Below are 23,368 nucleotides of genomic sequence, written 5' to 3' on the forward strand. Positions count from 1 at the left end.
TCCCAGCAACCGATGCGTCCCGCCTAACGACGCCTGCGCATCCCGGTTGGCCGTCGGGGGCAGGAGCCGCCTACGGTCGCGCTGCTCATTGGTTGGCGCAGCCGTCGCTCACGTGCGTTGCGGGGCACCCGCAGGCGGTGCTGCCGGAAGCCCCTCCCACCGGCCGCCGGGTTCGTGGCTGGCTGGCCGCGGCTGTCACTCCGGGGCCGTTTCCCTGAGGCCAGCGCTCTCTGCTGGGGCCGGGCAGGAGGAAGAGGGGCCGGACTGGGGCCTGAGGAACCGTCGCTGTCTTCGCGGCTGCTATGACCAGCGGCCGAGGCGCCCTCCGCAGTCCCGCGCAGCGCTCGTAGCGGCCGTGCGCCCGCCGAAGCCGTCCGAGCCCCCAGTGCGGCCGCTCCCGCGGCCCCTCGGCTTCTTCCAGCGCCGCGCGCGAGGCGAGGCGAGGCGGAGGCAGGATGAAGATGACGGTGGATTTCGAGGAGTGTCTCAAGGACTCACCCCGCTTCAGGTAACCGGCACGGTTGGCCGGTGTCGTCCGGCAGCGGCCTCCCCGGGCGACGAGGAGGGGAGGCGTGAGAGCCGGCGCTGCGCGGAAACGGGGGTCCGTGTCTCCCCACCGGCCTCTCCCGAGGGGTCCAGGCGTGGCCCAAGGGGCGCCGCCGCCCCAAGCCCCGTCACCCGGTCTCGATCGCCCTCTGCCCGAGGCGGAGCGCCCGCGCGCCCGAAGTCTCGGCCCCTCTTCGCGGGCGCGCGCCGCGGCCCCTGCCTCCTCCCGCCGCTCTTCCTCGCCTCTTCCTTCCGCTGCCTCTTGATAGCCACCCCCTCCCCACCCCCTCGCTGGCAGCTTGCTGGGCATCCTCCTGCCCCTCACTTAGTTCCTCTTTGCGCTTTTCCGCTCGTCTTCCTCGCGGGAGGGGCTGGGGGTGGGGCCAATGGGGACGTGGACTTGTGCTTCTTGGGGTCCCGCCAGAGGGGCTCCCCGCAGCGCGCCCGCCGTGGATTCCTGCGCCCCCTTGGCCAAGCGTCCGCGGTCCTGTCCACTCGCACTCTCGGGCGCAGGCACGGGCCCCTGAGAGGTGCAGGGCTTTAGGGTCGGGAAGCAGGGGGTGAGGACGAGGAGAAAACAGTGCATTTCTCTGCTGAGAACGGAAGTAGGAGGGCCCCGAGGATTGCTTTTTGGTTGCTTTCCCGCAGCCCAGTCTGGGGAGGGCCCTGGCCAAGGGACCCTGCACGTCCCAGGGGACCTGTCACCTTACCCTGCCCGGAGGTAGCTACCCAGAGGGGGCCCGTGGGAGGCTCTTTCCAATTGGGGCGTCTTAGCGAACTCGGGACTTGTTTTTGGAGAACGGAGTTTGTCTCCGATGTGTTTGCATCGTGTGTTTACAGAGTTGGCCTTAGGTCTTAAAAAAAAAGTAGGGCTATAAAGACTTCCAGTAGTAACATTTCCTGAAAATTTCCTCTGAGTGTTGAATACAGCCGAGTTTTTGAAGAACTCACAGAAAATGAGTATCTGGAAAGAGTTTTGTACAGATTTCCAGTTTTTTAATGCACACAAACTTATTTTTCTTTTTTTTCCCCACACATTTTTTTGAATTGCCCCCCATGTGTGTTTCTGTTGACCTCCCAGCCTGAATTGTAACTCCTGGTGCCTGCCGCCTGGAAAGGATCAGAGCTACTCAGCACTGCTCATTTGATGTCCCCAGTCTCCTTTCAGTGCAATATTGAAGGAAAACAATTGTAAAACTAAGCAACTCTTGACTGCTCGGAGAAACTTTCACAACACTTTTTGGCTTCTTTGCATGGTTTATGGTGTTCGTTTGACTTGGAGCTTTGGGCTGTTGCCTAAGGAAAAGTCCCGGTGGTTTAAGTTGGCCGCTGTTTGACTTGCCGTTGGTGCTCTGTGTGACTCGAAGGACTCACACAAGCCAATTGTTTGGGCTTAGTCTTTCAGGTCAGTTTCCAGGACAGTGTGTCAGATAAAGTAATTTTGAAAATGGACCTTAGAAAGTGGTGCGTTGTGTAAGATTTTCATTAAAATGACTCAGCTGTTTATTCTGCAAGTGATCACAGCATTTTTTTCTCTTAGGGACTGTAGCTTTGTGCTCTTTGTTTTTACATTTTGAAGTTGGCTCTTTAAAAAAAAGTTGAAAGAAGTGATTTGGAAATGATGTTGGTCACAAACCATGTGATATCTTTGTTTCTGAAATAAATGAATCACTGAGTGAGAACAAGAAGGAAGGATTCTGATTAATGCCTGTTAAACTTCAATGTAAAATATTCTAATTAAGGTAGTAGAGACTTTTGGGGAAATATTGATTTATTTAATTTGAAAGGCAGAATGATAGAGGGAGACACAGGGAGATCTGACATCCAGTGAATCACTCTGCAAATAGCCACAATGGCTGGAGCTGGGCCAGACCAAAGCCAGGAGCTTGGAACTCCATCTGGATCTCCTACTTGAGTGGCATGGGTCCAACTGCTTAGGCCATCTTCTACCACTTTCCTGGGGGTGCATTATCAGGGGCTAGGAGTGGATGAGCATCTGGGACTGGAATTAGCTTCTGATGCCACAATGCCAGCACTGCAAGCAGGGGGCTTAAGGTGTTATACCATGCAAGCCCTAAGATAGTAAGAGTTTTTTTTTTTTTTTTTTTTTTTTAAAGCATTTAATTGAAAGGCAAGTAGCAGAGAGGTAGGTTTTTGCTGGTTTACTCCTCAAGTGATTGCAACAGCCAGGAGTGGGTCAGGTTAAGTGGATGGCTGGGGCCCATCTACTTGGTCTGTGTTCTACTGTCTTTCAGGGCAGGAAGCTGGATCAGAAGTAGAGCAGCTGGCGCTGTGCTGTGGGATACCTGTGTTGCTATGGGGTACTGGTTCATTAACGTTCAGTGCCCTCATATTGCACTTTTTTTTTTGAGAATTCTGTTTCAAGTGTTTCAGTTAGTGTTGGCTATAAATTGGATAGAGGTCTTGAGATTTTAAGAGTTCCAGTATCTTGGATACATTTTGGGGGGCTAGATTGAATTTGGAATAGAGGAAAGAATGCCAAGAAATGGAAGTGCCATTATATTTACATGCCTAATTTTTACAGTTTTCTGTCACCCTAAATTGTATAGTGATGTGTGTGGCACTTGAATGTTTTGGAACTCTGTATTCATGCACTGCATCCTTCAGAGAAACTTCGGAGTATTGTGTATTTAATGGATGGTGTTTTGAAACTCAGATCAAAATGAATTTGTGAGGACCAAGCTTGTTTTTTTTTTTTTTTTTCAATTATGAGGCAGTTACACTAGCAGTGACCAGATCCAATATGCTGCCTTGAGTTAATTTCTGTTTTTATTTTTTTTTCACAAATGAATTGTTGGCATTTAAGTCTGGTGTGTGCATGTAACTGCCATATTTGCTGTACTGTAGACTTAATGCAAGAGGCTGATCTTGGTAAGGGAAAACCTCCACTGGTGTTCAAACTTGAAATATTCATTTTCCTGTTAAATAATCAACAGAGAAGAAGAGTGTAACTGAACTAGAGAAAGCATGATTTTTAAACAGTTTCTTATTTTTTTTTAAAGATTTATTTATTTATTTTTATTAGTAAGTCAGATATACAGAAAGGAGGAGAGACAGAGAGGAAGATCTTCTGTCTACAGAGTCACTCCCCAAGCAGCTGAAATGGTTGGAACTGAGCCAGTCTGAAGCCAGGAGCCCAGAGCCTCTTCCGGGTCTCCCATGTGGATGCAGGGTCCCAAGGCTTTGGGCTGTCCTCTACTGCTTTCCCAGGCCACAGGCAAGGAGCTGGATGGAAAGGGTGGCTGTGGGACTAGAACCAGCGCCAATATAGGATCCCGGCATTTTCAAGGTGAGGACTTTAGCTTCTGATAGAAAGTCAGACTGTCAAAAAGAAAGAGATGGAGAGAGCTCTTTCAGATGCTGATTCACTCTCCACATGGCCACAACAGCTGGAGCCACATGTCACCCACGTAGGCGCAAGAGAACAAAGACTTGGACTATCTGCGGCTGCTTTTAGAAGTGCATTGGCAGGGAGTTGGGGTGTAAGTGGAGTAGCGAGGACTTGAACCAGCATCCATATGGGATGCCAGCATCTACAGGGAGCTTTACCAGCTATGTCATTTGCAACTACAAAGAAGATTGTTGAAGTTGCAACATTGTATTTTGTATAAAGTCATTGGTTGTTTTTACATTCTAATGGACATTTTGTTTTTATTTTTTCAGTTTCTAGAGCACATTTCATTGTGTAATTTTGGATCCCATTTTGGTTTCTTAAGCACTAGTCTAAAACTAACTCAAATGTTAGAATCTTGTTGGTGCAAAACTACAAGAGTGTAAATGTGTCTGAGTATACTTTGTATGCATGGACATTCTAAGTTTCATTGTAGAAACCTGAATTTGTTTAGGTCCTGATTTGTTCTTAGTTGTGCAGGTTTGTAGAAACTGTTAAAAATTTTATAACATTTTAGTAAGAATTGTGCTTTCCCTTGGTTTAAACATAATTCTGGCTCACTTAGAAAGTGAGTGTTTTGTTTGAAATATAAAGTTGAATTAAAGCCTTCTGAGTTACAAATTGGAGGATTTTTGCCATGAGCAGTGTTCAGATATAAAAATATTGGCCTTAATAAAAGCTTTCAAAGACTGGTTTTTATCAGATTTATTGTTTATACTTTAGCAGTGTCTGTTGTGCATCATCCTGGCAGCTGCTCCATTATAGATTCTGTTTTTATCTTTAGATGTGATTCTTAGTAATTAAAAAGATTGTTAATTAAGTAACTATTTTTATAAACATTTATTTTTATTGAAAAGGCAAATTTGTTTATTTACTTAAGATGTATTTTATTTTTATTGGAAAGTCAGATATACAGAGAGGAGGAAAGACAGAGAGGAAGATCCTCTGTCCATTGATTCACTCTCCAAGTGGCCACAATGGCTGGAGCTGAGCCGAATCAAAGCCAGGAGCCTGGAGCCTCCTCTTGGTCTCCCACACAGGTGCAGGGTCCCAAGACATTGGGCTGTCCTCAACTGCTTTCCCAGGCCACAAGCAGGGAGCTGGATGGGAAGTGGAGCTGCCGGGATTAGAACCGGTGCCCATATGGGATCTTGGTATGTGCAAGGTGAGGACTTTAGCCGCTATGCTATTGTGCTGTTAGGCCACACCGCTGGACCCGAAAAGGCAAATTTAACAGAGAAGGGAAAACATAGAAAGGGCTTTCGTCCTCTGGTTCACTCCCCAAATGGCCACAATGGCAGGAGCTGAGCCAATTTGAAGCCAGGAGCCAGGAGCTTCTTCTGTCCCTTCCATCCAGGAGCAGGGTCCCAAGGATAAAAAGCTTTTTCAAAAGATTTGTGTATATATTTGAAGGCAAGTTTTACAGAGAAGGAGAGACGAGGAGAGAGATATTTTATCTGCAGCATCCACTCTCTGAATGGCTTCTCTGGCTGATCTGAAGCTGGGATTCAGGAGCTTTTAGGTTTACCCATTTGGGTTCAGGTACTCAAGGAGTTGGGCCATCTGCTGCTGTTTTCTCAGGCCCTAAGTAGAGAGCTGAATTGGAAGTGGAACAGCTGGGACGTGAACCAGCACCCTTGTGAGTGCTGGCACCACACGACAGAGAATTAGCCTGAAATGCCATCACACCTGCCCCTGACTGTTTTCTAATTCACTCCTTAAATAACCCGTGTTGGTTGGGCCTAGCTCAGGCTGAAGCCAGCAGTGAGGTCCTCCTTCTGGGTCTCCCACATGGGTGGCAGGAGTCGATCCGCTTGGGCTTGGGCCTCTGCTACTTTCCCAAACACATTAAGTAGAAAACAGGATTGGAGGTAGAATAGCTGGGATTAAATTGGCAATCTGATATGGGATGCTGGGAATACAGGCAATGGCCTAGCTCATTGTGTGACACGGCTGGCTGGCATGAAAACATTTTTTTTAAAGATTATTTTTTTTTTTATTGGAAAGACAGATATACAGAGAGGAGGAGAGACAGAGAGGAAAATCTTCCGTCCAATGATTCACTCCCCAAATGGCCACAGTGACTGGAGCTGAGCCGATTCAAAGCCAGGAGCCTGGAGCCTCCTCTTGGTCTCCCACGCAGGTGCAGGGTCCCAAGGCATTGGGCTGTCCTCAACTGCTTTCCCAGGCCACAAGCAGGGAGCTGGATGGGAAGCAGGACAGCTGGGATCAGAATTGGTGCCCATATGGGATCCTGGTGTGCTCAAGATGAGAACCCTGACTACTACACCATGGTGTGGGGCCATAAAATATTTTTTAAATTATTTATTTGAGATATGTAGACTGAGGTCTCATCTGCTGGTTCACTGCCTGCATGCCTGCAATTGCTTGACAGGTGTGAGGGGGTGGTGGGGTGCCTAATCCTGGAGTTGGAAACCTGGCAACTCAGTTTGGGTCTCCCATATGGATGGCAGGGATGCAATTACTTGAGTCGTGACTGTTTAGGGCTTGCATTAGCCAGAACCAGAGCCCAAGCTGAACCAGGGATTGAGCCCAGGGACTTCAGCGTGGCATGTGGCCATCCTCACTGACATTTTTTTTTTTTTTAAACTCATGTTTTCCATTTTACAGTTTTGCAGGTATAGGGCTTCCTTCCTCCCCCCATCCCTTTCTCTTGTCCCCTGTGCTTTATATATAGTAAAATAGTGCATCAGGTGTTGTCTTGACTCCAGTATTCTGCTCTTTACATGTATTGGGACACTGTTGATATAGGCAATGGATAGAAACTCTAATTTTTTTTCATCTAGGTATATTTAGAAGTTTCATTGGGGGTCTACCTTTATTCCGTGGTAGAGCTGCATTATGTTAATTTTCTTGGATTCCTGATACTCTGTGGTCTCCATTACATCCTTCGTTTGTGAGATTACAAGTGTGTGCTTATTTTACCTTTGTATCTTTTTGCTTTGTATTTTGGTTGGATGTTATCTTATATTAGAGCAAACATAATGGTATTTGTCCTTTTGGGATTGGCTCATTTCACTGAGTTTCAAAAATATCTATATTTATATTTTTAAGATTTATTTATTTGAGAGACAGAGTTACAGAGAGAAAAGGAAAGTGAGAGATATATTTTATCCATTGTTCACTCCTCAAATGGCCAGAATAGCAAAGGGTGGGCCAGACCAAAGCCAGGAGCTTCTTCTGGGGGTCTTGCATGTGGGTTCAGGAGGGTACTTGGGATCATTTGTTCCTGCTTTCCCAGGTGCACAGGCAGGTAGCTGGTTAGGAAGTGGAGCAATCAGAACCATAACTGGCATACACATGGGCTGCCAGTGTCTCAGGTGGCAGCTTTACGGGCTATGCCACAATCCTGGCCTTGCTACTCTTTCATTTAGCTATTAAAATATCATTCCCTCAGTTTTAAGTGTTTAAAAAAAATCCCAAACTGGATGTGTTGAGAGGTTAATTGACTGTCTTAATAATGAATTTTCAAACAATAGACCTTGAAGTGAGTTTAGTTTTTACCTAGTTTGGTGTACTGTGATTTTGCATTCTGTGATTTTACTTATACACTGTCAACTGTGATCCAGAAATATTAAAAAAAAGTCTATAAAAACCAATACAAAACAATTCAGAAGGTTTAAACTAGGACCTGTTTTGAGTAACCTGATAAAATCTTGTGCCATCTGCTTCTTACACTCTTTTTACGTAATTTGCCCAGCGTATGCAAGATATGCTACTTGTCCTTTTGTCACTTAGCCTTGGTGCTTTATCAGCGTGACTGTCTTCCTGTCATGTGCTTGTAGTCAGGCAACCTTTATTTTACTTCATAATGGCTCCAAAGCACAAGAATCTTGATGCTAAATAGGATGCTGGACTCTACCATTGTCTATACTTACAATGTCATGATGTACTTGTGACTATTGCTAAAGGACTATGCTGTTGTAATAATATAGGGGTCATCAGCAGGAGTGGGGAGAAGGTATGGAGAGGGTGGAATGGGAAATCCATGAGCCTATGAAACTGCATTGTGAAAAAAAAGAATAATAATGCTAACGGTTTGGATATGCTGAAGAAAAGCCATTAAACGATTACTTTTAAGTGAAAAGATGTGTTTTCTATTTAATAAAGGAAAAAAGATTTCATGTTGAAGTTGCTAAGATTAGAAAAAGAAGTTCATGCTAGTTTTGCTATTACATCTCAGACTATAAAAGTTACATCCACAGTGTGTGATAACTGCCTAGTTGGGATGGAAAAGATTTTAAATCTGTGGGTGGAGGACTTGATAGAACCATATTCTAGTTGATGGCAATATGTTGCACCAGAGAGCATCAAGCCTACATGAAGACTTCAGAAAGGAATCCTCCACAATGAGTAAAGCCAAACAGTTTACTGCAAGAAATGGTTACAGTCTCAGGAATGGGTGTGGACTCAAAGTTACAAAAATTACTAGGAAAACTATATTTGCTGATGAAGAAACTATTGTAACATTTTCAACAGGGAAAAAACCTTGGAAGGAAACCATGTTTCTTATGGAGTTGAAGGAATTGATTAAGGAGATAGGATATCCTACAAAGCAGGTTTTCAATTTTAGTGAAACCAGGCTGCTCTTGAAGAAGATGCCCGATAATATCTACATTCAGAGAACTGTAGAGCAGCAACTACAGCATAAAATGTGGATATCATAATCTCCAGTTACCATTGTCTTCTAAAAGGCTTTAGAATAAAAACCTTCAACAAATAGAAGATCCCCAAGCACTTTTCTCATGGCTTGTGACACCCAGCCTATTAGGACATAACCTAATGCTAACGTCATATTGCTTATGTCATTTACTTCACTTTGTTTCATCACATAGACATTGTGTCATCTGACATCATCTCAAGGTGGAGGATGAATATAGTACAGTAGGGTTTTAAAAATATTCCTTTTTTTAAATTGTGTCCATGTTGTAGTACAGTGAGTTAAGTTGCTGCTTACAGTCCTGGCATCCCATTTGAACACCAGTTCAAGTCTTGGTGCTCCACTTCTAATCCAGGCTCTTGCTAATGCTCCAGGAAAAATTGCACAAGATGACCCAAGTACTTGGACCCTACCAGTTGGATGGGAGACTGTGAAGGAGTTTCAGGCACTCCAACTGGTTAGCCATTTTGGGGACTGAACCAGTGGTTGAAACTTCTCTGTCTTTTCCTTTCTCTCTGTCATTCTGCCTTTCAAATAAATAACTTGCAATTTTTTTTAAAGATTTATTTTTATTATTTTTTTTTATTGGAAAGGCAGATATACAGAAAGAAGAGACATAGAGGAAGATCCTCCGTCCGATGATTCACTCCCCAAGTGAGTGCAACGGCCGATGCTATGCCGATCTGAAGTCAGGATCCAGGAACTTCTTCCCGGGTCTCCCACACGGGTGCAGGGTCCCAAAGCTTTGGGCCGTCCTCGATTGCTTTCCTGAGCCACAGGCAGGGAGCTGGATGGGAAGTGGGGCCGCCAGGATTAGAACCGGCACCCATATGGGATCCCGGTGCATTCAAGGCGAGGACCTTAACCACTGCGCCACCGCGCCGGGCCCATAACTTGCAATTTTTAAAAATAAAAATAATTGTTTATTTGAAAGGACGCAGGGTCCTGAATTATTGGGCCATCCTCCATTGCCTTCCCAGACTACAATCGGGGAGTAGGATGGGAAGTGGAGCAGGCAGGACACGAACTGGTGCCCATATGGGATCCCTGTGCTTAAAGAGGGAGAATTAACCAATTGAAACACTGTACTGTGCCCAAGAGATTTTTTTTTTTTTTTTAAAGATTTGTATATTTGTTTAGAAAGAGAGTGAGCTTTATTACCCCAGTCTCTACAACGACCTACACTTTGCCAAAGCCATGGCCTAGAGTTTTCATCTGGGTCTTCCATGTGGGCAACAGAAGCTCCAATATGTGGATCATCTTCTGTTGCTTTTCTCAAGCCATTAGCAGGGAACTGGATCAGGAGGACAGCAGCAGGTGCATGAACCAGTGCCTAAATGGAATGCCAGCAGTGCAGGTGAGTATCTGCTACACCATGACACTGGTCCTCAAGAAAATAGATATTGATCTTCAATTGCTCGTTCAGTCCCCAAATGCCTGCATCAACTGGAGCTGAGCCAAGGCTGAAGCCAAGAGTGAAGAACTCCACCTAGATGCCGTGTGAGTGACAGTGCTTGAGCATTTGCTGCCTTCCTAGGCACATTAGTAGAAAGCAGGGAGCAGGATGAGAAGTAGAGCATCTAGGAGCAAACAAAGCATTGCCACATGGGATTTGGGCATCCTAAGCAATGGCTTAACTTTCTGTCCAGATGTTTTAAACATTTATTTATTTATTTTAAACATTATTATTATTATTCATTTGAAAGAGTAACAAAGAGGCAGAAACAGCACAGGGCATTTAGCCACTACCGCATCTCATATTGGAGTGCCAGTTTGAGTTCTGGCTGCTCTGCCTCTGCCCTAGTTTCCTGTGAAAGTGTTTGGGAAGGCAGCAGATAATGGCCCACGTGCTCAAGGCCTCTGTTAACCATGTTGGAGACCTGGATTGGAGTTCCAGACTCTTGGCTTTGGCCTGGTCCAGCTCTGGTCATTGTGGGCATTTGGGGAGTAAAGCAACAGATGGAAAATGTATTTTTGCTTCTCTATCAATTCTGTTTTAAATAAATAGAAATGAACTAAATAAAATCAGTCTTTTGAAAAGATATCTTTCAAAAACTGATTCAGTGGGTTGGCATTTGAGGTACAGTGAGCTAAGCTGCTTATTGTCATGCCAGCATCCCATCTGGATGCCAGGTGGAGTCTTGGCTGCTGCACTTCCAGTCCAGCTCCCTGCTAATGCTTCTGGAAAAGCAGCAGCAGATGACCCAAGTTGTGGGCCTGAGAGCCCACCTAGGAGACCTGGCTAATCGTTCCTGGCTATCGTTCTAGTCCTGGCTTTGGTCTGGTCCAGCTCTAGCCTCTGTGGCCATTTGGAGAGTGAATCAGCAAATGGAAGATTGTTTCTTTTTCTTTCCCATTCTCAACTCTAATAATTAAATAATTAAATGAATTAAATAATTAAATTTTCAGAAGAAAAAAATTTCATTGCTTAAACATGCAATTTATACTTAAAGTATAAAACATAGAAAAGTAGTATAATTGAAGAATGACAGTGGAGAGTGGTCCCTAGAATGCTTACTGTCTGGTTTTAACTTTATCTGCATGTTTGTATTTTCTAGTTACTGGACAGAATGTGAACAGATTGTGTGTGTACTTTTTAAATTGGTTTACGTAAAATCCAAGTTCATGGGATTAACCGTTTTCATCTTAATAGTTCTACCAAGAAATGTTTATTTTTAAGTAAATAAACTGTTCTTTTTGACCTTGTTTTAAAATGAGTTTTAACTTTTTATATTATTTTACTTTGATTTCAGTTTTTGCTTATTGAGAAGCTTTATAATAAGTAGAGAATTCATTGCTTTGAATCGTATTTAATAGTGTAGCAGTCAGGAGACTAGATTTGTTGCTTATTTTTAGGTAATAGTTTTCATGAACTTAATAAAGTAAGATACCACCTGTCACATTTTAAATTTTTTAAAAAAGTTATTTATTTCATTTGAAAAGCAAAGTTCGCGGGGGCGGGGGGCAGGGGAAGAAAGGGAGGGAGGAGAGAGAAAGAAAAAGATCTTTCAACTGTGGGTTGCCTTCCAGATGATTACAACAGCCAAGGCTGGGCCAGGCCAAGGCCAGAAACCTCTTCTATTCTCCCGTGTGTGTAGGGCTCCAAGCGCATCGTCTGCCTGTCCTTCCAAGTGCATTAGCAGGGAACTAGAGTGGAATGGAGCAGCCAGAACTCAGACTGGTTCCCTAGTGGGATGCTAATGGCATGGAGGCTTAGCCTGCTGTACTGTAACACCAGCCTCTGTTATTTTGTTTAAAGACTTTTCCTTGGGATGCTTTTTAAAGTTTGTCTTCTGCCTAGGAGCTATTTTAATATCTGTTGAAAAATGCCTTTTTAAAAAAATGTTTGCTTATATTTATTTGAAAAATAAAGATCTTCCAGTCACTGGATTGCCCCCAAAATGTCTACAGTATTTGGGGCTTTTTCACATGGGTGTCAGAAACCCAAGTTATTAAACTGTTATCTGTTGTTCCCAGGGTGTGCATGAGCGCTAAGTTGGAATTGGCAGTAGAGATGGGAATGAATCTTTGACGCTTCAATATGGAATGTATGTATACCAAGCAGGGTCTTAACTACTGTGCCACATGCCTGCCCCTTCTTGACATTTAAAGATGATTGTCTCAGGCACCAGTTTTTTTAAAAAAATTTTTATTTTTTGTAAGATTTATTTATTTTATTGAAAAGGCAGATGTACAGAGAAGAGGAGAGACAGAGAGGAAGATCTTCCATCTGATTGTTCACTCCCCAAGTAGCTGCAACAGCTGGTACTACGCTGATCTGAATCCAGGAGCCAGAGCCCCGAACCTCCTCCTGGTCTCCCACGCGGGTGCAGGGTCCCAAGGCTTTGGGCCGTCCTTGACTGCTTTCCCAGGCCACAAGCAGGGAGCTGGATGGGAAGTGGAGCTGCTGGGATTAGAACAGGCGCCCTTATGGGATCTTAATGCCTTCAAGGCGAGGACCTTTAACCTTTACACTATCGTGCCAGGCCCCAGTTTTGTTTTTTTAAAGAGGAGTGTTACAGTTTTTTGTTTATGGCTCTCTCCCATAGGTTACAACTTGTTAATCCTAATGTTGCTCTTTTGAGGATAGTTTGTCCTTTTCCCTGTGGTTTTACTGTAATATGTGTAATTGTGGTTTTTGTGGGCTCTAGTCCTGCTTTGCCTTGCAGGGCTTCTTCTGTAGATGGCATTGCCAGGATGGCTCATCAGTTTGGAAAATTCCTGGCTATTCTCTCTGCCTCTGCTTGATGTTTTTTTCTCTCCTTCTGGAACCCAATCTCACATATGTTAGAACTTTTTACTGTGTCCCATATGTCTCTTGTTCTTTTCTTATACTTTATCTTTCATGAATAAATATGTTTCCTGTTGCTGACCTTTATGTTTGTTTGTTAGGTTCATCTTTTGCTGTCTAACCTGCTGTTAAATCTGTATCTTTTGAGTTTTTCAGTGTATTTGTCAAGTTAGGATATTTCAAGTGACTTTTTTTTGATAGATTCAAGTTCCAATTTTTCATAAATTACCAGTTTTTCATCTGTTTATTGCACTTAAGAAACTTAATTCTGTGTTTTGCTGGCTCTAGTATTTAATATTGTATTTGTAAATGAAAAATTTAAAAAGCTTTTGAATGAGATCTGCTTTTAAGATAATTTTTTAGAGATTTATTTATTTTTAGTTGAAAGGGGGAGTTACAGAGAGAAGAGAGGACAAGAGAAGGGAGCGAAAGAAAGGGAGATCTTCCGTCTGCTGGTTCACTCCCAAATGGCTGTAGTAGCCAGATCTGGGCTAATCTGGCCCTAGGAGCCGAAAGCTTCTTCTGGGTTTCCCACATGAATTCAGGGACCTAAACTCCTTCCCAGAAGGAGAGAGATAGAGAAGAAAAAAGAGGGAGGGAGCAGAGAGAGAGGAAGAGATAGAATTAATGAGAATGAATTTCTTCCATTCACAGGTTCACTCCCTAGTAGGCCAAAATGACTAGAGTTAGGCCAGGCAGAAGGCAGGAGCCTGAAACTCCATTGGTATCTCCACATGGGTGGCAGAGGCCCAGGAAAATGGGCTGTCTTCTGCTTACCCAGGTGCATTAGCAGGGAGCTGGGTTGGAAGTAGAGCAGCTGGGACTTGAACTGCTTTGGTTTGGGATGCTGGCACTGTAGGTGAGGGTTAGTGTGCTATGCTACTGTGCGAATCTCAGAGTTTGTTATCTTACACTTCTGGAGGGCCAGAGTTTTGATATAGGTCTCTCTGGGCTAACATCAAGGCATTGGGGGTGGATTCATTGTTTTTTGAAAGACAGGGAGAGAAACTTTATTCCAATTTCTGATGGCTACTCATATTCCTTGGCTAATGTACCTTTCCATTTTCAAAATCAAGAATGTGATACTTGCCATTCTGCGTCTTTTATTGAAAAAGGACCCCGATGATAACCTTACAACAATCCAGTTTGTATTCCAGCTGCTCCACTTCCCATCCAGGATAATTCTAGGATAATTACCCCATCTCAGAGTTAGGTAATAGTAATTTTAATGCCATCTACTGCCTTAATTCCCCTTTAACGTGTAATCTGATGCATTCACAGGGGCTTAGCATATTGATATCCTTGGGAAGGGAGCATTGTTTTGTGTGCCACAGCGCACCCATTCACCACTGCTATGCATGCAAAGTATATATACTCAAGCACAGCATCCTCAAAGATGTCAACTTAAATTGGTTTATAATTTTGCCAGAGAGCTAATCTATGTTAATTGTCTATATCAACTTTTTAAAAAAATTTTTTAAAATATTTATTTATTTATTGGAAAGTCAGATATACAGAGAGGAAGAGAGACAGAGAGGGAGATCTTCTGTCCGATGATTCACTCCCCATGTGAGTGCAACGGCCGATGCTATGCTGATCCGAAGCCAGGATCCAGGAACTTCTTCTGGATATCCCACATGGGTGCAGGGTCCCAAAGCCTTGGGCCGTCCTTGACTGCTTTCCCAGGCCACAAGCAGGGAGCTGGATGGGAAGTGGAGCTGCCGGGATTAGAACTGGTGCCCATATGGGATCCCGGCGCATTCAAGGCAAGGGCTTAAGCAAGTAGGCCACGCCGCCACGCCCTGTATCACCTTTAAAAAAAAAAGATTTATTTGAAAGTCGAGTTACACAGAGAGAGGGAGAGACAGAGAGAGCCAACATTGGCTGGCGGATCTCCCGTATGGGTGCTAGAGGCTCACACACTTGGGCCATCCTTTGTTGCTTTATGAGGCAATCAGCAGGAACCTGAATTGTAAGTGGAGCAGCTGGGACGTCTGCCTTTATGGGATATTGGTATCTCAGGCTGTGGCTTTACTAGCTGCATCACAACACCAGCCCCAGTATCACTTTCTTTCTTTTTAAAATTTATTTGTTTTTATTAGAAAGTCAGATTTTACAGAAAGAAGGAAAGACAAAGATCTTCCATCCACTGATTCACTCCCCAAGTGGTCACAGCGGCCAGAGCTGAGCTGATCCGAAGCTAGGAGCCTGGAGCTTCTTCTATGTTTCCCACGGGGGTGCAGGGTCCCAAGGCTTTGGGCCATCCTCTGCTGCTTTCCCAGGCCACAAGCAGGGAGCTGGATGGGAAGTGGAGCAGCTGGGATATGAACCAGTGCCCATATGGGATCCTGGCACATGCAAGGCAAGGACTTTAGCTACTAGGCTGCCGGAGTCCAGCTCCAGCTGAGTTCGGAGCTCGGGAAGGGTGCGTGGAGTCGGCGATAAAGAAAGACACAGACACTTGTTGCGTTTTTGCTGCTTCCTGGCTTCTTGCTTGCTTGCTTTTTCAAGAAGAAGCTGTTCTTTTTATTTTCTTAGACACATCACAAACTTCTGCACAAACGTTTGATTTTTTATCTTTTACTTTAGAACTAAGACAGCATGCACAGATGCTCAATTAATTTTTACTTTATGGTCAACCAGGTGCTCTTAAAGATAATTCTGTAAGTTACTATAATCAGTTTCTTTAAAGCAAGCCATTATTCATTCTTCAGAAGTAGCCATTAGGTGACAGCCTGAACTCCAAGGCCAAGGCACAGATGGTTACCTGCTAATCAGTGAAACATTCCTACTACATTTTATTTTCACAACTTATCACTAAATGGGAGAAATACATCAAAAGGGAAAAAACATAAAGATGTAAGACAAAAAGTTTCAAACATTAAATCCCCCTACAACTGCAGCCTCTACAACCTCATAAACAATCAAACAATAATCAAAAGTATATCTCTATGATGTTAATAGAATCGCCCTATATTTCCTCTAGTTAAAAGATTATGAAAGTATGGGCCCGGCGCGGTGGCGCAAGTGGTTAAGGTCCTCGCCTAGCACGCCCGGGATCCCATATGGGCGCCGGTTCTAATCCCGGCAGCCCCGCTTCCCTTCCAGCTCCCTGCCTGTGGCCTGGGAAAGCAGTCGAGGACGGCCCAAAGCTTTGGGACCCTGCACCCGCGTGGGAGACCCGGAAGAGGCTCCTGGCTTCGGATCGGCAAAGTATCGGCCCGTTGCGCTCACTTGGGGAGTGAATCATCGGACGGAAGATCTTCCTCTCTGTCTTTCCTCTCTGTATATCCGCCTTTCCAATCAAAAAATAATAAAAATAAATCTTTAAAAAAAAAAAAAGATTATGAAAGTAGCTAAAGCAACTACATTTTCTGTGCTCTAAAGAGTTGCAAGGACAGGCTAACCTTTAAGGTCACAGCAACTATATTTTTGCCATAGCAGTTTCAGCTCTTACTCCCATCACTTCCATTAGTTTGTAAGATTCTTGTTAAGCCGTTTCCCAGAAGGCATGCTATATGTCTGGGCCCGATTTCAGGGCAATGGGTAGGCACACAATAAGGTGTCCAGAAATGGCATAGGTTTAATTGTAGTCCTGTGCGCAGTTAAAGGCCCACTCACTAAGACATTATCAATAACATTAACTCTTAAGCTCACAGTAGTTGCCAAAGCCATCTTACTGGGGCAAACAATGCCTCAATAGATTACAGAATTCTTAGTGGGATACTTGAGTGTCCATGCAAACAGGGGGTGAGACTGCATCAAGGTGGTCAGAGAGAAATCGCCGGGCCCTGCCAAACAGCTGGAAGCTCCCCAGGCCCTGCCAAGCAGGGAGCTGTTCTCTTCACACCTTCATGTCATCCACACCTACTGCACAGACCCCAGCACTAGGCTATTGCACCGGGGCCATCACTTTTTTATATACAAATGTTTGATAGTTTTGTGAGTTTATATAGTATAAATTTCCAATATTCCTAAGAAAGTTTACATGCCTCAAAATGATTGCAACATATGCTCTATCAAGATAGTATGGCATAATGTTAGCTACTTATCCTGTCTTGATATGTTGATCTCTTGCTTTTCTGGGTTGTAAACAATTTGATAACTAATAATTTCAAAGTACTTAAAACATTTTATTTGTTTGGGAGTCAGAGACAGACACGAAATCTCACCTGCTAGTTTATTCCTCCAACGCTCACAACAGCGGGGCTGAGCTAGACTGAAGCCAGGAGCCAGGAGTTCAGTCTGAGTTCCCTGCTTGAATGACAGGGACCCAGTTACTTGAGGGAGCCATCCCGTGCTGCCTCCCAGGTCTGTATGGGCAGGAAACTAGGTTGAAAGTGGAAGAAGGACTTGAGTCCAGACACTCTGATAGAAGACACAGATCCCCAAGTGGCATCTTAGCTGCTGTGCCAAATGCTCACCCTTCATGACACTATTTTTGAAGTATACAAACTGTTACCTTGTAGAATGTTCCATACTCTGAATTTACTTAATTTTCTTCTTGGAACAGGTATAATTTAAGTATTTTTGTTGAGAACGCTTCTTGGTTGGGTTGTACTATCTTCATCAGGTGGCCCATGCTGTTTGATTTTTCTCCGTGGTGGTGGTGCAAAATTTGACCACAGCTGTAATAGGGAGTGAGGTAAGTCTAGAGATTGGGGTTGGGAGAGAAAGATGCTTGTAGCTCAAATGGGGGAAGGAATGTAATCTTCAGGGAGCAGAAAAAGGGCCTATTTGGTTAGAAGAGTGTGAGCAAGAGAAGAATCTCAGGAGATTTAAGATCAAGACACGTGGAGTCAGGTTACGTTAGGCTTGAATATTATGGTGGCTGTATCTGAAAATCTTTAGGAAGCTCTTAGAAAGGTTTTCACTATTCTTTGGAAATTGGGTTGTAAGGAGGAAGAGTAAATTCAGAGGGAACAGGTTGGAAACTGTTGGAGGGAGCTAGTTATTAGACTACGCAGACAAGAATGGGTTGGTATACAGTTGAAGTTTTTTATACAATTAACATGAATTGCTGTTAAGTTCTTTATGAAGACTGAGGGAAAAATGGCATGATTGGGCTTAGCACCTGGGTATATGGAGGTAGTGTTTACTGATAAGAGGAGCAGAAGGGAAGAACAGGTTTTTTTTGTTTGTTTGTTTGGAAAATATCAAGATACCTAGTAGATAACCAAAGTGAACTGTTACATAGGGTTGAAGGCATAGGGTTGAAGGCATAGCTTTTTACAGTTTATCTTACAATCTGATGATTACCTCATTCTGTATTCTCTTTCAGTTTCTAGATTCTTGACAGAGACCCCAAACTGTTTGTGTTCCTTTGGCTTCAGCACACGTTTTGGAGCATAATAGACTATAGGCATTTACTGCCAAGAACAGCTTATTAATATAGTCATGCATATTCCATTTTAACATAGTATCACTTTTATTTTAGGAATTTTTCTATTATTGGAGAATTACAACAATGTAACTAGTTTGTGATAGCTGCTAGGTCTTGTTTAAATTTTCATTTTCTTCCCCATGGGGAAGTAGCAATACAGATACATTTTATTTTACATCTGATTTGTAGATAGACAGAAAAAAGCAGTGTAAACCCCTAAAGGGGAAGTCAACTCAAAATGCATCAGATAATCTTTCCTCATAAATTAAGTTGAATGAAAACATTAACAATTTCAGCTAAGTAAACTATTTTTATTATTGTTTTCCATGATACTGTTTTATAGGTACAGGGTTTGCTCCCTCCAACTTCCCTTCCTCCTTCCCTAGTTTACAACTATATTAATGTAATAATGTAAGTAAACTATTAATGTCAAATGTGTCCTGGTGGTTCCAGAATAGTTGAAAATTGCATTTAAATAATTTTAGTTTTAAATGTGAACTTGGCTTATTAGATGGGTAAATTTTCTTTATAACATAATAGTTAAACAATAATCATTAAGTCCCCTTGGGCAGCTGTCGTAATTGTTGAGAGACTCCGACTAGTCTTTTTCTAAGCTGCCAGCCTAGTTTTGTAAGATACATAGCAGGGTTCTCTAAGGAAATCATATATTTAGTTTTTTTTTAAACATAATACCTTACATTTTCTTTCTTTTTAAAGGAGTTACTTATTTATTGGAAAATCAGAGTTACAGAGAGACAAAGAGATCTTTCTTTGTTTTTTCACTCTCCAGAAGGTATTGGTGGCCAGGACTGAGCCAGGCTGAAGCGAGGAGCTGGGAGTTTCATCTGGTTTTCCCATGTGGTTGCAGCAGTTCCAGCACCTAGTCCGTTTTCTGTTGCTTTCTCAGGTGCATTAGTAGCACGGAGCAGCCAGGATTCAAGCTGGCGTCGTATAGGATGCAGGCAGCTGGTTAATGTACTGTGCTACAACACTGACACCCAGTGTATTTAATTTTACCAACATTTTGACTACTGAACTATTCAGATAATTAATCCTTGCAATTGTATAGAAAATAAAAACAAAAGCGTTTTATATTCTGTTGCTGTGATACACTCTTAAATTTGACTGTCCACTTTGAAAATCTAAGACAACATTATTCAAACTGGTTTTCCTTGAGTACATTTTTGAAAACTATTTGGAAGTGTTACAAAGAGAGGAAGAGACAGGCGGAGATTCACTGGTTCACTCCCCAAATGTCTGTGATGGCTGGGGATGAAACCAGGAGCCTGTTTTTTCTGAGTCTGTCAATGTGGATACAGTGGCCCGAGAACTTTGGTCAACTTCTGCTGCCTTTCCAGGCACATTAACAGGGAGCTGGATTCAAAGTGGAGCAGCTAGTTGTTGAACTGCAGCTGTCTGTACAGGATGCCTCTGTTGGCAGATGGCAGCTTTACCCACTAGTCTGTTCCAGCCCATATGATTGTTTTCTAAGGTAACCTTTGAAGCATACTTAATTTGGAGCTCTGTAATCCTGAAAGTCAATGCTTAAGTCATGTTCTGGCTAGCTGATACCTAAAATGTAGTAATTTGAGGTGGCCATTTTATCTTGCTTATGATTCATGGGTCAGAAATTTGGTACAAGTTTGAATGATTTCATTTCTAATCCTTCCATAACCCCAACTGTGGTGACTGGGGCTGGAAGATCCCCTTTCAAATAACATGGCTTCTTCCCTTGTATGTTCCATGCTCGGGTATGCCTTGGTCTCTCTGTCCTTCTCATTTGGCATCTCAGTCAGTATTGTTCCTTGTGCACTGGGCTGTTTGTGGCTTCTTGCTATTAGGGCAGTTGTACTTGTAAAGCAGGTTGCTTCTAAAAGACATGAAATTGAAGCTGCCAGGTCCCTTCAAAGGGTGAAACTTGAAACAAGCACACTATCAGTTTCATTGTATTCTGAGAGTGCTCAAAAGGCCCAAGTAGATTTCAGGGGGTGGTGGTAGAGAAATAGACTTGATAGCAAGGTCATATTGCAAGTTACTAGCTGATGTACATTGTGTCCAAAAGTACCTTGAAATCATAGTGAGGAAAAATATTAAGATGCAGTAAGTAAATTTATTTATTTGAAAGACAGAGGGAGAAAAAGGTCTTTCATCTGTTGGTTTGCTCCCCAAATGACTGTAATGATGGGAATTGGTCCAGGCCCAAGTCAAGAACCTGAAAGTACATCTGGTCTCCCTCATGGGTGCAGAGGCCCAAACACTTGGGCTGTCTTTTGCTGTTTTCCCAGGTGCGTTATCAGGGGATGGTTGGGAAGTGGAATAGTCAGGATTTAAACCACCACTTATGTGCAGAGTGTGTGTTTTAGCAGGAAACTGGTTTATAAGCAGAAGTAGAACTCAGATCTAAGCACTGTAGTTATAAAATGCAGGTATCACAAGTGATGTCTTAATTGTCATGCCTAGTGCCCACCCCAAGTCCTCATAATCTTGGGAAGAGTGTGAGTATAACTTTATTTAGGGACAAAGTATATAGTATTTCAAAATTTAAAATACATTTTGATTTGGCATTAAAATAATTTGAGGGAAAAAGGGAGAGAGGAGAAGAGATTGGCTGAGTCTATCAGCTGGTTGACTCCCCAACATTTGGGACTGGGAGCTAGGAGCCAGGAATGCAGTCCAGGCTGCATGTGGGTCACAGGACCCCAATTACTTGAGCTGACTCCTGCCTGTCAGAGTCTGTATTGGTGGGAAGCCAGAGTTAGGAGTTGAAGCCGGTGCTGGTAATTAAACTCAGTGATCTGTTGTGGGACAGACATTTTAAATCATAGGCACTGGGCTCTTGCTCCTAGATTCAGTGTTCCTATCCTCTTCTTTTTTCATGTAGAAATTTCTTCTAAGGAATAATATGACAGGCGTGCGAAGTTTTTGTATTATATAGCTGTATATCTATATATCAGATAGTTTGAAAAGTGCATTTTGTATAGTGTATTTTATTATAGAATGTTGGCCAAATGCTTATTCAAATACAATGATAAATGATATGGATGAAGTGCTTAACATATATTAGGGCCATTTTAGACACTTTATTTCTTCCTCACGAAAATCCTATAAAATATATACTATTGCTCATTGCTCTCTTTAGAGATGTGGAAACTAAGATGTTGAGAAGATACACAGCTATTAAGTAGTAGAGAAGGGATTTGAACTGTCAGTTTGGCTCAGAATTTTAAAACATCTTAAGTAGAATCTAAGCTAGTTGTTGGCTTGCTATAACTTGCATATTTCATTGCTGTGCAGTTAAGATAGTGAGCCATCCCAAGATGTGTCCCTTTGCTTGATTTAATGCTCTGTTGCCACCATTTTGAAATTCTTCACTTTTAAAGAGACTCAACTTTTTGATTTTTAAAAAAAGATTTATTTATTTTTATTTGAAATGCAAATTTGCAGAGAGAAGGAGACATACACACAGATCTATCCATGACTCACTCCCCAAGTGACCACAGGGATCTGAAGCCAGGAACTTCTAAGTCTACCACATGGGTGCAGGGGCCTATTCTCTGGTGCTTTCCCAGTCCACATGCAGGGAGCTGGATCAGAAGTGGATCATCTGGGACTAGAACCAGCACCCTTATGGGATGCTGGGGCTGGCAGATGGGAGATTTGCCTATTGAGCACTGACCCCACTTTTTAATTTTTTGTAAAAGAGTTATTATTTTGTTAGAAAGGCAAAATTACAGAGAAAAGGAGAAACAGAGAGAAAGATCTTCCATCCACTGGATTTACTCCCCAGATGGCCACGATGGCTGGAGTTGAGCCAGTCTGAAGGCAGGAACCAGGAGCTTCTCCTGGGTCTCCTATGTGGGGGTAGAAGCCCAAGGCTTTGGGCCATCTTCCACTACTTTCCAAGGCCACAAGCAGGAAGCTAGATGGGAAGTGGAGCAGCCAGGACAAGGATCTGTACCCATATGGGATCCCAGCACTGGCAAGGTGAGGATTTAGCCATGTGCTAGGCCCAATTTCTGATCTTTTTACACTAATCCTCACAGATTAAATCATCACTGCCTATCAGAGAGCTAAATTTTTCCATTTTTACTTTAATATATAGCAATTCATTTTTTATTCATTTGAAAGGCAGAAAAAGAGAAGTTACTAGTTTTGTCCCCAAAAACCTGCAGTAGGCAGGGCTAGGCCAGGCCAAAGTCAGGAGCCCAGAACTCCAATTTAGTCTTCCACATAGGTGGCAGGGACCCAAGTATTTGAGCCAGTATCTGCTGCCTTTCAGAATGTTCATTAGCAACAAGCTGAATTAGAAGCAGAGTGAAGACTTGTATGTAAGCATTTCCTCAAGGCATTCCTTATGCTATAGGTATTCCAAGCAGCATCTAAAGTGCTGCTGCGAGTGCTTGCTTGGTTTCATTCCACCTTTTTGCTAGCACACATGGAAAGGTGGCATATGATGGCTCACTTGGGTTCCTGCCATCAGGTGGGATTTGGACGAAGTTCTCAACTGCTGGCTTCAGGCTGGCCCTGTCCTGGCTGTTGCATTTGGGGAGTGAACCAATGGGTAGTAGATCTCTTTCTTGCTCTTGCTTCTCATGCTTTCCCTCTCTGCCTATTTCTGTCATTCTGCTTTTCAAACAAATACATTTTTTAAAAAAAATTGAATATTCAAACTATTAATTATAACAGTGTCATTAATAAATATATATGTGATAACTTTAATTTTAACATTGTTCAAATTCTTAGAACAGTTGAAAGAATCATCCAAGTTGCTTTCTAACTTATCTATATTTATCAATTAACATTTGCACTGTGCATGTCTCTTTACCCTTTTTTCTTGAATCATTTTTTTAGAGATTTGTTTTTATTTTTATTGGAAAGTCAATATACAGAGAGGAGGAGAGATGGAGAGAAAGATCTTCCATCTGTTGATTTAGTCCCCAAGTGACTGCAACGGCTGGAGGAGCTGTGCCAATCTGAAGCCAGGAGCCTGGAACCTCTTCCAAGTCTCCCATGCAGGTGCAGGGTCCCAAGTCTTTGGGCCGTCCTGGACTACTT

The 23,368-nt window shown here is 43.1% G+C and overlaps 1 protein-coding gene across 1 annotated transcript in view; it reads left to right on the forward strand.

The window, feature by feature from the left end:
• Positions 1-217: 217 nt before the first annotated feature.
• Positions 218-23,368, forward strand: part of ACAP2 (ArfGAP with coiled-coil, ankyrin repeat and PH domains 2) — a 138,409-nt gene continuing 115,258 nt past the window's right edge. The window contains exon 1 of the mRNA XM_041003114.1: positions 218-508. Coding sequence (XP_040859048.1) covers positions 456-508 — 53 coding nt within the window. The 5' untranslated portion in view covers positions 218-455. The remainder of the gene's footprint in view (positions 509-23,368) is intronic.

Source organism: Ochotona curzoniae, unplaced genomic scaffold, assembly GCF_017591425.1.
Source record: "Ochotona curzoniae isolate NIBS_2020 unplaced genomic scaffold, NIBS_Ocur_1.0 scaffold_2587, whole genome shotgun sequence".
Lineage (NCBI taxonomy): Eukaryota > Metazoa > Chordata > Mammalia > Lagomorpha > Ochotonidae > Ochotona > Ochotona curzoniae.